Raw genomic sequence first — 16388 nt, 5'->3', positions numbered from 1 at the left:
TAACTGCTTTGTCTCAGGATGTTTTTTTAGAGACATGACCAAGACTGACATTTCTGTTTTCCCATATATTTGCTGAGACTAAATGATGTTGATCTCAGGTGATGGTGCATACTGTGAAAACTGTTAGCTGGTGTTTTGCTGACACCTATAAACTAGCAGAGAGTTTATTTTTTAGGAATGGAAATAGACCTTGTACAACCTTTCAGTTGCTCTTACTCTAGCTTTTAATGGTCTTCATATTTGTGTTTGTCTGCTGTATCAACTGTCTGTGTTTTGTACTTTGAATGTATGAGTTTTTACTATTGACATAGACTTTTTCACGGAATGCACCGAATGCACCAAATGCACCAAATCTGACAGTCTCAAAACTGATTTTACTTTCCAGTGGCCAGGGCTGCCGAAGTCTCTCATTTGTGGAAGGGTTAATTCTGTTACAGTTGTTTCATTGATGAGTGCAGACAGAACAGAAATGGGAGGGGTTGATATTTTTGCAGTTGAGATATACTTGGAGGAATTTTATTGTTGCTCTTTTATTGTACTGCCTACTGGCAAAACATTTTTAAATTACCCTCTCATCAACACTGCAACAATCTCTTCACATTAAGCAGCATAGAAGAAACCATGGGGATTTTTTGGCTTTTCTGAATATCTGTTTGAATAATTTGCCAAGTATTTAATACTTTGATAGGCCTTTGGCATCAGTTCTGTAAATTGGATGTTCCAGTTGTTAACACTGGTGATTTAAAGTCCTCAACCATAAGTTTTAACACCTTGTGCCTCAATAGTACCTGATGAGTCTGGCGCTTACAGAGCAGCTATTTTTTCACCAGATCAACTCCCAAAGCGCTGTGCCAATATAATTATACAATTATACAATTTTACAATATGGCATATTACAAATATGCCAAACATCTCGATCACAGGGCCAGCTTTCCGTGTTAGTTCCGTACATACCCCAAATCCCTTTCCCGCCCATCCTCGCTCCGCTCACCGCCGCTCGCCAGCAGGTGGCAGCACCGCGCCGCGGCCCGGCCCGGCGGCAGCGCAGCCATCGCCTTCCTTTAATTAGCCCTAATGAGCCACACCGAGAGTGTGCTCTGAACGGCTTATTAGCGTGTAAAACCTGAAACTGGCGTGGTGGAGACTAAGGAATCCTGTTGTAGACAGAGTATATAAAGCTTTTGTAGAGTTAGTTGATGTGAAAGAACGAAGAGATGCAGTGCATTGTCCTGTATGTCATAGTGATGGTATATCACCATCTGTGAGAGATTATTTGTATCTTAAGTGGACTGAGAAATCACCTATCACTTTGGTGTCCTGAACATGGTTTTATTAAAAGCAGAATGTTTCTTATCATCTAGTACTAAGACAGTTTAGGAAAATAAATTCTCTTCCAGTAAGGCTGGGAGGAATCATTGCGATCAACCTGTCTTAAGCTGCTTGCATACATAAGTGTTTTGAATTAAGAGGTAATTTTAGAATTGCCAACTGTATGTTAGCTTGTTCCAGTGGTAAAGGTTTCAGTTTATCTCTTGGCAAATTCTAGATGTTTCTTGTTGCAGTGGTTAATTAACTTCCCTGTTAAACTTTTTGTGCCTCCCTAGTCTGTCTAGCTTCAGAGTCATCTTTTGTTTTTTTATCTTCAAAGGCTTTGTTCCCTATGTTAATTATAGAAATTTCCTGTACTTTCTTCTTTATTTTCTGTTCTTATTTAAAAGTTACCTATTTTGCCTCAGAGTGTGTTTCTAAGTATATTTAGACATTTATAGACTAAATATAGTACATTGATAGCACTTTTGCCCTTCAAGCCTGCATTCAGCTGGGGTCTTTTTTGAAGTTGTATCTTCCTATTGAAGTTTCCAGTTCTGTAAACATTGCTCGTTTACATTTTTCATATATATATATCTGTGTGTGTATAAATATGACTGTTTCAGTTCAATAAATGACTTATTTGCTTGTGCCCTGCTCACATAACAGTAAAAGTATCTTGTCACTTACTGTTTTAAGTTTGCCATGCCCCCAGTTCATCTCACTTACTTATCCTTTACTGATGAAAAAAATGAAATAATGTGGAAATAAGACTGATGTTTGCTTAAATATAAATATTTTTAATTCTCTGGTTCTGTATGTGCATTAATAGGAATTTGTCTTACTAGTGCTGTGAATCCCCAGTAACATCCCCATAAGAAAAGTTTAACAGAGCCCTGGGAAAAGATTACATGTATGTTATGATCCAATAATTATAAGTATGTTATAATTTTGTTATAGTAATATTATAACTTGTGGCCTGTAAACGAAATTGATTTCCTGATTTAAAGCCTCCAAAAATCCTCCTGGTGACTCATATTCCAATATCTTTTTTTACAGCAGTTACTGCTTTGAAATACATGACTGATAATAACAGGTCTCCTATTGAGAAATTATTCAATTTAGAGGTTATTGATTAGAGCTCTTCAAGCTGAACTAAGGTTTTGTTCTGCAGAGCAAAATGGTTCTGGCAGTGTTCATTCCACTTCACTTGTGCTTTCTTTGCTGACACCTGCACAGCCCATCTTGTCCCAGCTGGGAAGGCCTTGCTGTCCCCAATGTGGTGGCCTGGTTGGGTAACTCTGGTGTTGGCATGCTCTTGAATATCTGCTTGATGAGTTTTTCTGTCCCTTTTAAGCCCCCTGTATGTTCTGGGGTGTGTCTTGATGTGTGGAGCCTTGTAAAATGTTAATGCTGGAAACATTTACCATTTGTAGCTTTAAAAACCAAAAATCTTAGTCTATACAGGTCTAGCCAGTACTTTACAGATTTTATGCATTTGTTCTGAGAGTTTAGTAACACAGGAAATAAATTAATCCCCTATGGGCAACAGAATGTTTGTTAGCTAGTGGATTCGTATACAATGTTTAAACTACAGCTTTTGTTATACATTTGAAGTATATTGATACTTCCATGCAGCTGAAAAATTACTTGGTGAATAATAAAGGGTTTTGTTTTCTGTAGTGACTGTCAGGGGTACACAGTGGTCGGGGATATTGCTCTTGAAATGCTTGAAAGGAAATATGCAGAGCTTCCAAGTCTGTACTTCCAAATACCATCCTTGAAAGAATAAAGTGATGTCTTCAGAAGAACCTTTGGGTTGCTGTCCTTAAGTGAATATCCTTTGTTAATGTTTTTTGGTTGTTCAGTATATAGTTATGCACCACCTTGCCATGGCAATTCGATGCATTTTTGGCTTTAAAAACCCCCATAAGTTAGAGTGGATACTTTTGTCCTAGCCCCCCAAAATTATGAAGTTTGTTTACTACTTTTCAAACTTTCTGATCTTTGTGGCTAGATTAGGCCAGTGCATTAAGCCTGAATGTGTTAGCTGTGGAATCTGTATCTGTATGTTACTTTCTGGGCAAACTCAGGAAAAAAATTGCTGATCATGGATCTTATGTTATTTCTTACAAAGAGCTTATAGCTCTTTTGAACTGCAGCATATTCCATCTCCTTTCACTCTCCTTGTGTGGCTCTAAGAGACCAGAAGGGAAAGTTCCTGTTCATTTGCTGCCTGTATGTCTCTGAATGTGCAGCTGAATGGTGAGTTGTGCTTCATCCTGAGAATTTCAAAATTAGAGAATTCAAATATGTCTTGTTTCAAATTTATGTTTTCCAGCTCCTATGCTTTCTGAAGAATCTGCATTAAAAATATAGAAATTACTAAGCAGCTGCTGATTAGGATGCTGGGTTGAATTCTGACATTTAGTTAATTGAAAGTTAATGTCAAAATGGCATTTTGTTTCAAGAGACTAGTAATTGCTTTAGTTTTTGTGGACATTTGGGTTTGCCAAGGTCAGCTGGCTTTCTCAGATTGTTGGGTCTGCAGGATTTAATTCTCATACCTTATTTGTGTCTGTCTTGAATGTATTGTTCTTGAAAGAGCCAGTCATGGCAGGGGGAGAAGTGCCTTTTCTCCAGGCAACGATGTCTTTAGACAGTCCTGTTGGGAAGCAGTGTTATTCTAGATATGCCCAGTATTACAAGGTCACTTCTACATATTCTTATTCAACCACACTTTCTTGGTGAAGTTAAAGCATGTGTAGATGTAGTCCTAAAAATGCAGGCTTTGCACTTTTGACTAAGTCTGTGCTTGGGCTGTAGTCAAAACCTTATGTGCCAAACAAAATGTGACAACTTGGATGCTATCAGTGGTGTTTGATCAGTCTAACACATCTATTCTTTTCAAGATAGTCCTGTTCTTGCTTCAGTTATTAATGACTTTAGTGATGCTTTGTCTACCATTTTTCTTTTGTTTCTCATCTAAGAATGCCTTAGGCATTCCCCATGTGTGGATATCTCAATCTAGCTTCTGTAAGAAATGCAGAATTTTTGTGATGAAACATTCTGTTTTCTCCCCAAACCTCGCTGATTAACTAGATGGTTCTGATATTGCTGTTAATATTCCTTCCTTGTTTAGTTTCCTGAGGGACTTTTTTTCCTCTTGCATTTTATTGAAAAAAGGCTCCAAACTTGCATTTCACACACTGTTCTGATCCTACATTTGCATGTTGAATATTCTTTAAATGAAGTTTATAGCCTGGGCTTGAAGCTCTAAGGTTAGCTTTTTTGAAATGCTTCTAGTGCTTCTGAACATTTTTACACAGCCTTTTGGTTTACATTTGCTATGTAGATGCAACAGAGCATGATAAGAAGTCAGTGCTTTTCTTAGACTTGTTAGCAGCCTTAATAACTGGTACTCAGGGATCCAGCTTTGAATATGCCTCACTTCCCATGCTGAGTGCTTCTTCATACATCTGTTTCAGGACAGATAGGGCCAGCACCTTTTACATGTGACCCGAGTTACCACTTCTTGCTCCACTGCACAGCTTGAATTCCCAGTTTTCTCTTCCAACATTCCCCCAACCTGATACTGGAGTTATCAAAGTGCCACTCTGTGCAGCTCCCTGGAATAGGTTGTAGCCAGGTCAGTCTCTTCTCCCTGGCAGCCAGTGACAGGACAAGAGGAAATGGTCTCAAGCTGCTAGGGGAGGTTTAGGTTGGACATTAGGAGGAATTTCTTCACAGAAAGGGTGATTAGACATTGGAATGGGCTGTCCTGGGAGGTGCTGGAGTCACGGTCCCTGGAGGTTTTTAAGGGAAGACTGGACGTGGCACTCAGTGTTCAATCGTAGGTTGGACTTGATGACCTCAGAGGTCTTTTCCAGCCTAAAGGTTCTGTAATTCCTTCAAGGTTTGTTCTTACCATTTCTTAAGTTGGAGAAAAAAGCTCTGCAGATATTTGGAGATAAATCCACAGACAGACTCTGGGAATTATGTGGGATTCTGTGTTTAGCTTTTCCTGGAATCAAGTGAATTCTGAATAGCAATTCTGAAACCTGAATGCACTCAAATGTGGAGGTACTGGTTGCTCCTTACCTGGGCCTCCTGTGGCTGGTGCCATCTCCTGTTGAGATGGGCAGTGGGGTTGTCCACATCTGGAGGTTTTAAACACAGTTCCTGCCTTCCCCTCAGGCTCCAGACTGCTTGATGTGGGGATATGCTTTGTCCCCTAAAACAAAGGAAACTTGTGCAGAAAATGTGATACCAAACTAGGTTTTGTTTCTCAATTTTACTGCATAAAATGAGACACAAATTTGAGCCCTCAAATTTTCCTGCTTGCATACAACTGTAGGTAGTTATATGTATTCAAGTTAGCTTGAATAAATTTATCTGAAAGCTCTGGTTTAGTCCATTTTCATCCCACACACAGATTTATGCATGTAGATGCCTGTTCAAGGCCATGAAAACGTGTTGCCTCCCAGTTCGATGGTAAATCCCAGTTTAGATTGCAAATCAAAAAGGAAAGAGCAGCGTTAACTTTTTTGGTGCATTGCCAGTGAGAGAGTTCTGCATCAGCATTTCACGGTCCAACGTTTTCAAGGCTTTTTCTTTCCCGGTTTCCCGTATGAGTGAAATTTCAGCAGATTGTTATGCAGAGCAGTTCTGTGTCTCGGTGTGACTGGGAGACAGCTGTTGGGCCTAATGAGGAGTGGAGCCCCGCGCCTTGCCGGTGATTGAGGCGCACGGAGGGAGCGGGGGCTGCGGGCCGGGCAGCGGTGTGTGCTGAGGAAGCGCCGCGCTGTCAGCTGGATGCACACGCTCGGCTGCTCCCCGTGACAAGATAAATGAGCTTTGCTGGGCTTTGGCGGAGGCTGAGGCTTTTTTGGAGAATAGTTGTAGCACACCAAACTCCCTGTGGGATCCGCAGTTTGAAGTGTCATAAGAGTGCTTCCTCTTTGCTTGTTTCTTTTTTCTTTTCTTTAATGTGCTACAATACCTGTCATCTTTTTGAGTTATTAAAAATCTAATGTCTTCTAGCATTCAATTAACATGAGGGCTGATGATCTTTTGTTGACAGTTTTTGTTAATTTAGCCAAGGGGATTTTAACCAGAGTTTTATCTGGGTTAAAAAAGCTGGAGAGTAATTCAAGCAAAAATTAAGTCTAGCTACATGAAAATAGAGGAAAAAGGCTTTTAATTTTTGTGACATAGATGGGGTTATGGAGGCAATGCTTTTGAAAGGTTATTTGTTTATTGGCTGCTTCTGTTATCTTCTTTCTTCCCACAGACTTTGCATCCCTTTCTTTCCTCTCACCATTCTCCTTTAGGTGGGCTGAAATCCTGGTTTAGTTTATAAGTAGGAAGTGGCCTTTCTTCTTGTTACTATTTTGTTTTAATTTGACAAAAAAAACCCCACAAAAACAAGGAAAAGATTGCTGAGATGTGTCTTCATAATAAGAGATGCCCCAGCCGGAGTATCAGAGGAGACAGAATGTAATTTATACTGCATAAGATCTGTGAGCACAGCACTTGTTCATGTTTCTAGTCAGTAGTGTTGAGCATGTTTCTGAATTTAGATGCATATGATTTTTTGAAAATATGAACTCATTATGTTCCACTTTACAATAAAAAAAAACAAACCCAAACCCCCCTTTGTCTTTACTCAGATGAATGAAGTGCTAATAACCCTCCCCAGAGTTGTCAGGTTTGTGAGAATGATACTGTTTTGGCCTTCCTAGACTTGTTTTTAAGTTACTTAAAACTTCAAGCCTTGCAATCCTATTTTGAAAATGAGGTATTTTTGAGAAATGAATTGAGTGTTTCTCTTTAGAAGAGTCATGCTTCATTTTCGTAAAAGCACAGGGAGTGTTATGCAGACATCCATATACTGTTTGGTTTGGAAGTGGGACCAAAATTCTTGTTCATAAACACTGGGTTCAGCAAGAAGTGCTTTTATATTTAGCCATTAAATTCAAAGCTCCTAATGTAAAATATTGTTTTCATAGTCCCATGTACTTGCAAACAGTGCACATCCCAGCCTGCAGGGCCTTGCAGGGCTGAGCTGAGGGTGAATGGAGGGCTAAGACCACTAAACACCTTTAAAGTTGTCACTAAAAACAGACCAGCAGCTTTCCCTTTGCCTTTCTATCACTTGCCCTATTTCCAGAGAGCTACAGTAGAATTTAATTGCATTTTTATTTTAAAAACTTTTGCTTGGTGTATCCAGTAATATCTGAACGGTTAAGCTGAAAAGAGTAAGTTAAGCTGGAAAGGATTTTGTTATCTTTTGAGAGTCTTTGGAGGAGCAGGAAGGATTGAGCTAACCTGGGGTTGGTATTCTGTTTTCCTGGCAATAGTTTGGAATGTTTTCATTTAAAAATGATAAATCTAAGGATTAGAGAACCTTATGTGGTCAAAGAAACTTAACCATGTTTGAAAGTGATAAATGATAAAGCAAAACCAATATGAGATCAAAGAAGCTGGAAAGCTCTTTAAAGTTTTGAAAAAAGCACCCAAAAGTGGAGAGTTATTTTAAGACAGTTTCACAATGTATTCCAGCCGTACTCAGAATAAAATGTATGACGGGAAAACAGATCAGATTTGTTTGTTGGCAGCAGAATACTAAAGAGCAGTATATTCACTCACCTGCAGATTTTCTATGACTTGAATTCTTTATGCTGTTGTGTGCTAGGAAGTCCCCCATTATGTGTGGAAAATTATGGAGATTGAATAGAGAATTTTAAACTTACAAACATTGCTTCAAGTGTATTGCAGCAGTATAGAGATTAGTGAAAGCCTGAATTTTTTCTGAACTTCTTTGTGTAAAGAACATAGTGAGAAGTGCAGATATTGGTAAATCAAAAGGAGTTTGGGCTGGTAGGAGACAACTTTGGTGGTAAGAACCTGCCAGCTGTATTGTGCAGCAGCTTGACTGCATGAGTGAGTTTTCTTCCCAAATAAGAAGGTGCCTGATGAAAGAGACTCAGCATTTGTGGCCTTCATGTATGTTGGAACTTTTTGACTTTTTGTTCATGAAGTCCAGGAGTTTAGTCAAAGACCTCTTGATTCTTTCTGTAATCATCTCCCTGGTGGCTTAGCTGCACTCTAATAATGTGTTAGGAAACTTGGTATCATGAATAAAGTGGGCCTTCATCCTAATTAAAACTTAATTTGGTGTCAATTTAAATTAAGAGGCTTGCATAAACTGGTCCATTGTGACCTGGCTTGTGCTAATCTTAATCAGCAGCTTGGATAGGACACGAATTCAAATTTCTGGAGAACAACTAAAGTGACAGTAACAACTGACAACTTAAATTAAAATTACTAAATTCTAAGAAATTGATGTGCATGACCCAAGTTACAAGATAGGTCATTAAATCAAATCTGTAGAAACAGAACTGAGAGGCCTTCCCTAATGATTATAAGGAGAGACAAAAATACTTTGTTAGTACATTATGTGGGTGGAAAATAACTGGCTTTGAGTTGGGAATTCACACAATTATGATGAAAATTGTAGTACAAAAGCTTTTAATTGGTTAATATGAAACAAAGGTAAAATATTTTAAAATATTTTAAAATAATCATAGAATTATCATGAAAATTGTTTGTTTGAGCCTAGTATATTGATGATATACTGTTATCTGAAGCAATACATATATTGCTATACATAGATATACAAAGATAATAAAATTCTAAAATAAAATTCTTTATAAAAACTTCTGGAAGTAATATGTTACTCTTTCAATTGCTAGAAATAGTCTCATGAGTCATTCTCTGACTGCCCTTGTGTATTTCTAGGCACAGTAGGTAAAATTTATATTGTATACTTGTGCTTCTTACTACTACTTGCCATTTCTTATCTGACTCTCAGACTTTAGGTGCTTGTAAAACAGGACTAGAAATCACAATTAGAGATTGATACATTGCTCTAGCTATTGGCAGTGGAGCTATACTGGAGACTCTGTGTGGATTACAGCACGTTTGTGTGTGTACAGAATTACAGAAAATAAAATACAGCTTTAGCTACATCTCAGGTGTTTGGGATCTCTTCAGTGTCTGTACAGTGAATGAAAATGTCTGGGATAGTTCTACAGAAATTTTTGCTTGGTTACTGGTCTCAAATACTTAAGAAGATTTGTGCTCCATGCTACAAATTCATTTTGGATTGTGTGATAAACCTGCTGGACATTAGTACAGGACTTCAAAAGTGAACACAGGTTTCAATACAGGGCCTGTTTAGATCGTGTCAGAATCAGTGAAATATGGAAGATGCCTCCCAAGTGAGTCTCCACTGCTGGGCTGCTTCTCTTAGCACTTGGGCCAGTCAAGCCCTGTTCACCTTAAGTGTCATAGCTTCTTGTAACAATATTTTTTTATTCAAAAATAACTGCTGGGAATTTTTAAATTTCAGGTTACTCTGCTAAAAAAAAAAAAAAAAAGGCAAGCTACATATGCTAAAGGAACACAGGAACAGAAAGTAAAACTTTAAATCAGATGCTGGTTTAATGAAGAAGTTTAGAGTTTGATATCTTTGTCTTTACTCCCGATTGTTTAGCACTGTGACATCTGCAGTTTTCACTGTGGGAGACAATGTTGTTTCTGGTAGTGATGACCGTACAGTAAAAGTCTGGGATTTGAAAAACATGAGGTCTCCTATTGCCACCATCCGCACAGATTCTGCAGTCAACAGGTAAGCAGATCTTTGAGTTACTGCTTTGCTTAATTTGTGCTTTCTTAGTGAATTCTTAATTTTTTTCACATGTGGGAATGGTTTAAAGCTGTGCCACAGAGGTTTAGACTAGACATTTCTTTCCTGAGAGGGTGGTCAAATCCTGGAACAGGTTTCCTAGAGAGGTGGTTGATACCCCAAGCCTCACAGTATTTAAGAGGCTTTTGGACAATGCCCTTAATAACATGCTTTAAGGTTTGGTCAGGCCTGAATTGGTCAGATAGTTGGACAGGATGAGTGTTGGACCTTTCAACTGAAATCGTCCATTCTATTGCTGAATGAATGTATATTTACTGAATATATGTTTATTTTTTTGTCCCTGAAATTAAACTTGAGATATATAAGAATTTGAAAAAGGTCTGAAATGGTTTTATAAAGTGCAGGTGTATCAACATTAATTTTTAGTAATGCATTACTTTTAAGAAATTTTCTATAAGACAATGCAGTTGTTAAGGCTATTTGAGGCTCCAGTACGACAGAAAATACCTTAATGGTTCAATATTTTTTTCTTTTTCCATTTGTGAATTCTAGCCAGGAAAAATTCTGCTGCCTCCCTTCCCGTGAGCTTAAATTTGTGCTGTCAGTTTGTATTTGCCAGGCTCACACAGCGTCCCTTTGTCCCCTCTCTGCAGGATCAGTGTGTGTGTTGGCCAGAGAATCATCGCCCTTCCCCACGACAACCGACAGGTTCGGCTCTTCGACATGTCCGGGGTGCGGCTGGCGCGGCTCCCTCGCAGCAACAGACAGGTACTGCCCCTCCAGAGTGCCTGTCCTCCCTCAGGCAGGGATAAAAGTGGCCTTTGGGCTCTCTAGCTTAAAGCTGAGCAAATGCTGAACGGCTCTGGTCTGAATAAACATGCTGTTAGTTATTGAAAATAACCAACATGCCAATATGAAACTTTTAGTGGGGTTGGAAATGGTGTTTCAAGTGAATCTCATCATGATTTTTCCCCTTACTGAAGTGAAATACGTGTCTGCCTTCTCTATGACGTTGAAGAAGTGTGTAAGAGCATTTCAGATGTGTTTTAATGTCTTGATGTGAATTGTGTCAGAAAAATGTGTCACTATGAGGTTTAATATAGTGATTTGGTGATTTTCTCATGGGGTTTTTTTTGTTGGTTTTTTGTTGTTGGTGTAGGGGATTTTTTTGTTTGTTTATTTTTGTTTGTTTTTGGTTTTTGTTTTTTGTTTTTAATTACACAGTGTCTAATTGGTTTACATATATTCCAAGCTGCACAGGGCTCTGAGTAACCTGGTGTAGTGGAAAGTGTCCCTGCCCATGACAGGAGGGTTGGAACCAGATGATCTTTAAGGTCCCTTCCAACTCAAACCATTCTGTGATTCTATGACATAGAAACACAGAGGGAAAAAGTGAGGGTCAGTTTTGTGAGCTCACTTTATATGATTTGGTGATAAATTTAAATTTTTTTTCTTCTGTGCTTATTCAGATACATTCTAGATACATCCTACCACATAATAAACCATCCTTGCCACAGCCATCAAGTTTTGTGCATTTATGGCACTATTTGGCATGGCAAGCATCACTAATGGAGCAAATCAGACTAAGTGAAATTAATTGCATTATGTCACATAAATAGGCCTTTTTTGGTTGATTCAGCACTTCTTGATGGAATTTAGGAAGGAGTCCAAAGACTTACTTAATCTCTTTTAGATTTTTTTCAATTTAGGTAGATTTTTTAATTTATTGTCGTCTTGAAGGGGTTTTTTTGTGTGTGTGTGGTTTTTTTTTCTTTAGTAGTTTCATTCAGGCTGACACTACTAAAATCATGACTTTATTTTCTTTTTTAACCCGAATGTTGGTCAGAACCCTATTTTGGACATTTTTGTTACTATTGAACTATTTTCATCAATATAACATTTTTCCTGCTGCAGTATTATCCCTCCTGAATTATAAGAGATATAGACACTTAGTCTCACAGGCTTGTTACAAAGTAGTTGCTAGCACCTAGTTCCTTATTTTAAGACTGCTTTTATAAATAACAATGCTAAAATCAAAATTGGATTTGCTTTTGTAAAGAAAATGTAACTAGATAGCAAACAGACCTTGGACAACTTGAAAGTTTCGATGCATCTTTTTGTGTGCATCTGTCCTTATGGATTGCATAAGGATCTGTCCTTATGGATTGCTGCATTCCAGGTAGCAATGACCTTTAGGATCCTCAAGGGCTCTTTGCAAGGAGCAGGCTGAGGGTTGCAGGGTTGCATTTTGAGTTGCAGCGAGCTGTTGCAGCGAGCTGTTGCAGTTGCCAAGGCCGTGTGGGTAACGCTGCTGTCTCTCTCTCTCTCTCTCGCTCGTGGCAGGGGCACAGGAGGATGGTTTGCTGCACTGCCTGGTGTGAGGACCACCCCATCTGTAACCTCTTCACATGCGGCTTCGACCGCCAGGCCATCGGCTGGAACATCAACATCCCTGCTTTGCTACAGGAGAAGTGAAAGGCTGAGGGAGTTTCTGCCTTTGTGTTGTTGTGGACTTATACACCTGGGCAGACTTTTCTGAGCACTGGTCTGCTGTCGCTGTCAGAGCTCTTCCGTGAGGGGAGACTTGAGCAAATGTTGTTCTTGTTACCACATTGTGCACAGTTTGCATGGGTTGTACAGACAAATGTGATTTTTTAAAAATTAGTTTGTCTTGTGTATGGACTTTTATATTTTGGCATCCACTGGTCAATATGTTCACTGTTGCGTAGAGCACATAAATGTTCATAAGTTATTTAGCATTTAATAGTTACACAGTAGGGCATTACATTTGTGACATAAATGTGAAACTTATGTAATTACTGTAGAGAGTGTATACAGTCTGTTATGTTTTTCCATGACTCTACATATCTGCCTTGTGTTAAAAGGAATCTGCAGGGCTAAAACTTTGAAATGAAGTGTGAATTTCACTAGTTGTATGATTGTAAACATTTTCCTGTTTGCATCTGATTTGAATACATTTTTAGTGCTGCCATACAGTGCAACTTCAACTCCATTTTTACTCTGGTTACTAGAGAAATAGTAGATTTGAGAAGGAAAATGCAAGTAAGTTGTAGTGAGTGTAGACTGCCAGGTTTATTTGTTATCTTTTTTGTACTTTTTATTTTGAAGAAAAAAAAATATTCATTCTGCCCTTATATAAAGTGATTCTGAAACCTCATCACATTTCATATTAGCAAAAATCCAGAATATTACAATTCTAATCACTGAAATCTAGTCAAGCAAATTCTGAAGCACTTTAGTTTATAGCTATTGTTATAAACCATTTATGAAAGTTTGACTTTACCAGGGAATGTGAGCTAACCTTTGTAAGAAAGATTAATTCCTTTTGGTGATCTGCCCAGAAAGGAAATAGTTTATTTGGGGGTTGATGATTTTGTTTATGTACCTACAGTGAGCATACTTTTAATTGTGTTCACTTCCCATATTTTTATTTTGAGCCAGCAATACAAAGTAAATGAGTACTACCTCAAATATGAATGTTGGTCAAGATACATCAAATCTGTCTGTAGCCTAGAAAAAAGCACTTTTGGTCTCTGGCTGAAGTACTATCTCTGAAGGAGAGGAAAGACAATCATCCTACATGTGATCCTTTAGGTAGTTAACGTGTAAAGCTAGTGGAGCAATACTCTAAGTCAGTATCATCTAAGTCAATGTCACCAGTCTGTTCTCAGCCATGACGGGGTGCTGCAGTCCCTGTCCTGTTCCAAAAGGGGGTAATTAGCATAGCTGTCCCCTCTTTCTCCCAAATGGTCTTACTCTGGTTTTGCTCTTCACTGTGTTTAGCTGGTTTTGCACTGGCAGTGGGGTGTTGCTGTTCCTATCAGTACGTGCAGATGGCAGCTGGTGTCTTGGAAAGAATGGGAAGGCTGTTTCAGACAGACACTTGTTTTTGGCTAAAGGGAGATGCTGCCCCTGACTGTCTGACATATCACAAGATGAAGGGTGGGGGTAAGGAAGGTGCACTCTGACTGTGGGAATCTGGGGGTTCATGCTCTGTTGGCAGAAGTGTTAGGAGCTGTTTATCTCATCATCATGACTCTGTGCAACTACAGCTGTGCTCATGTCTTCTACAGCACTGTCCATAATGACATTAAATGTGTTAGCTGGTTCTGCTGCTAACTAACATTTGTGTGGCTTGGGAGTGCAGTGGGATGGGGTGGGATAATGAATGCATCAGTGAGGAATGCAAGGAAAACAGGGCTCCTAAACATAGTTTTGGACTGTAACATTAGGGAAACCCAAAATATTTAATGGAGAATATATGTAGTATCTTTATAGTACATGCCATCAGAGTAGTTTGATCCCTTGTTTTTTTCTGTTGTGGGGTTTAGGATTTTTTCTTGAGATACAAGATGAACAACTGGAGTAATCTTAAATACTAGAACTAATGAGGTTGCAGAAAGCAGCTGCAGTTTTAAGTCTTCTGGTGGTAAGAGTTAAATGATGGTGACAGTGTTTATTTTCACTTTTTTTTCTCCTGGGTTTTTTACTCTGGGTTAAAGCCATTTGATGTTGGGTTACAGGTTTTATTCCTTAAGAAAACAAGACTCACTTTCTTTTAGTTGGTAACTTTACAAAGGTTTATGCTGTTTTTAAAAAACAAGAAAAATGTCTGGCCAGTACAAGCAGTTTCTCCAGCATGGCCTGCATGTAGGATCTGGAGCAATGGCTCTCCTTTATTACCTGAGGCAGAGGAGAGGGTCACTGGTTTTAGTCCTGCTAAACTAAAGTGTCTAAGCTTCTCTCATACATATGTAATACAGAACCACTGGACTCTATGCAGTTTAATCATCATTGCTGCAAACTTTTTATATCACCAGAGGGGCCATCCTCTGGCACCAGGGATGGGTGATTACATGGTTTCATTTTGAAAAGAATCAACCAAACAAGGTGCTAGAGCCACGTTCTTATACGAGCAGGCTAATACTTAAATCAGCTGAACACAGCTATCACTTAGTTTAGTTTTCTATACTGTAATGAAGGGTAAGCCAAACTGCCATTCCCCTTGAAGCAAAACATATGAGCAGGGGTAATGAATAATGCTACATTGACTAAATATGTGGGAAACATTTCATGACTCTAAATGTTCTAGAGAGTGTTTTTTCAGCACTGAACAATGTCCAGCATTTCATTAAATGGAGGAGAGTTGCAGTTACATTTTCAGTATTGTGCAGAATTTCACAGAAAACTCATCAATGGGCAAAACCAAGCTTCTGTGTCTTTCTCTCAAGCAATGCACATCAATTTTCACGAAGTTTGTGTGTACTTTACAATCAGAAAGATCTGGAATGAAACATCTTATTTGTTGCCTAAATCTGTGAAAACTACCTTTTCGGGAAAAGAATTTGTAAGTTATGTGGAACCACTTTTTATTATTCTGCTGATTTGTTTTTAGATGTAAACTGTTTTTCTTCATTACAATTCAGAATGCATTAAAACATTCAACGATTTTTTTTTTTGCAATTTGCTGTTCTTCTGTGTTGCCTTAAGGTTGCTGATGATGTTAATGTTTCAATTTTTTGTAGTCAAAGGATCTTCCTATTCACTTTCCACTCTTTTCTACTCAAAAGGTTTGTTTCTGAGGCATTGATGAACACAGTTTGGAAGAGAAGGCCAAATCTGTTTATTACAGTAAGTCTTCTGTAGAACTAATGGTCACGCTGCCAGTAAAGTATCTAGATTGAAAGGGTGTTCAGGACTCCATTTGTATTGTCTTCTCTTATTCTGTATGGAAAAAAATTGTAATTGCATCTTCTTATGCAGGTAATGCAAAAGTTTCCGTGTGACTTTTCACCCTACTTTAAAAACTGACATTTTAAAATGAAATCTAAACAATTTTTTTACATTTAGAATACAAAAGTATTTGTATTCTAAACAAAAGTATTGCAAAACTACTCTGATGAGGAAAACACACCCTCAGTTTTTCTGTAGGTTAAAGGTTGGTTGTTTGTTGCACCCATGTTCAAACCAAAGCTGCGTAGTGTTGGTATAAAACCCAAACTTGGTGTTGTAGAAAGCCTTGGGTTTCAGAAGCCAAGGCAGAGCCCTGGCTGGTACCTGAGTGCAGGATGTTGCTTTATGTGCACCTTATTCTCTTTCAATGTGCTTTAGGATCCCTCATTGCCCATTTGGAATTAATCAGATTGGTGATATGGACCAAAAATAAGAGACTGGAGTTCCAAGGTAGCACAACTGACATAAGGGCTGGCTTGAGACAGAATGCCAAACCCTGGGCTTTAGTTGATTTTAGCTGAGGGCTTCCAAATCAGGCCGTACTGCCAATTGACTTAACTTAGTGTTTCTAGTATTATTTTAAACCTGTGAGTAAATATCATGCACAACTAGT

At 38.6% G+C, this 16388-nt stretch overlaps 1 protein-coding gene across 3 annotated transcripts in view; it reads left to right on the top strand.

The window, feature by feature from the left end:
* The window catches only part of WDR37 (WD repeat domain 37), a 43284-nt gene extending 27784 nt beyond the window's left edge, over positions 1 to 15500 (top strand). For all 3 annotated transcript variants that reach the window (XM_063415468.1, XM_063415462.1, XM_063415477.1), the window contains 3 exons: positions 9869 to 10003; positions 10675 to 10789; positions 12365 to 15500. In XM_063415468.1, coding sequence (XP_063271538.1) covers positions 9869 to 10003; positions 10675 to 10789; positions 12365 to 12496 — 382 coding nt within the window. In that variant the 3' untranslated portion in view covers positions 12497 to 15500. The remainder of the gene's footprint in view (positions 1 to 9868; positions 10004 to 10674; positions 10790 to 12364) is intronic.
* The last annotated feature ends 888 nt before the right edge of the window (positions 15501 to 16388 follow it).

The sequence above is a fragment of the Prinia subflava genome, chromosome 1, assembly GCF_021018805.1.
Source record: "Prinia subflava isolate CZ2003 ecotype Zambia chromosome 1, Cam_Psub_1.2, whole genome shotgun sequence".
Taxonomy (NCBI): domain Eukaryota; kingdom Metazoa; phylum Chordata; class Aves; order Passeriformes; family Cisticolidae; genus Prinia; species Prinia subflava.
This window is presented reverse-complemented; position numbering and strand designations above follow the sequence as displayed.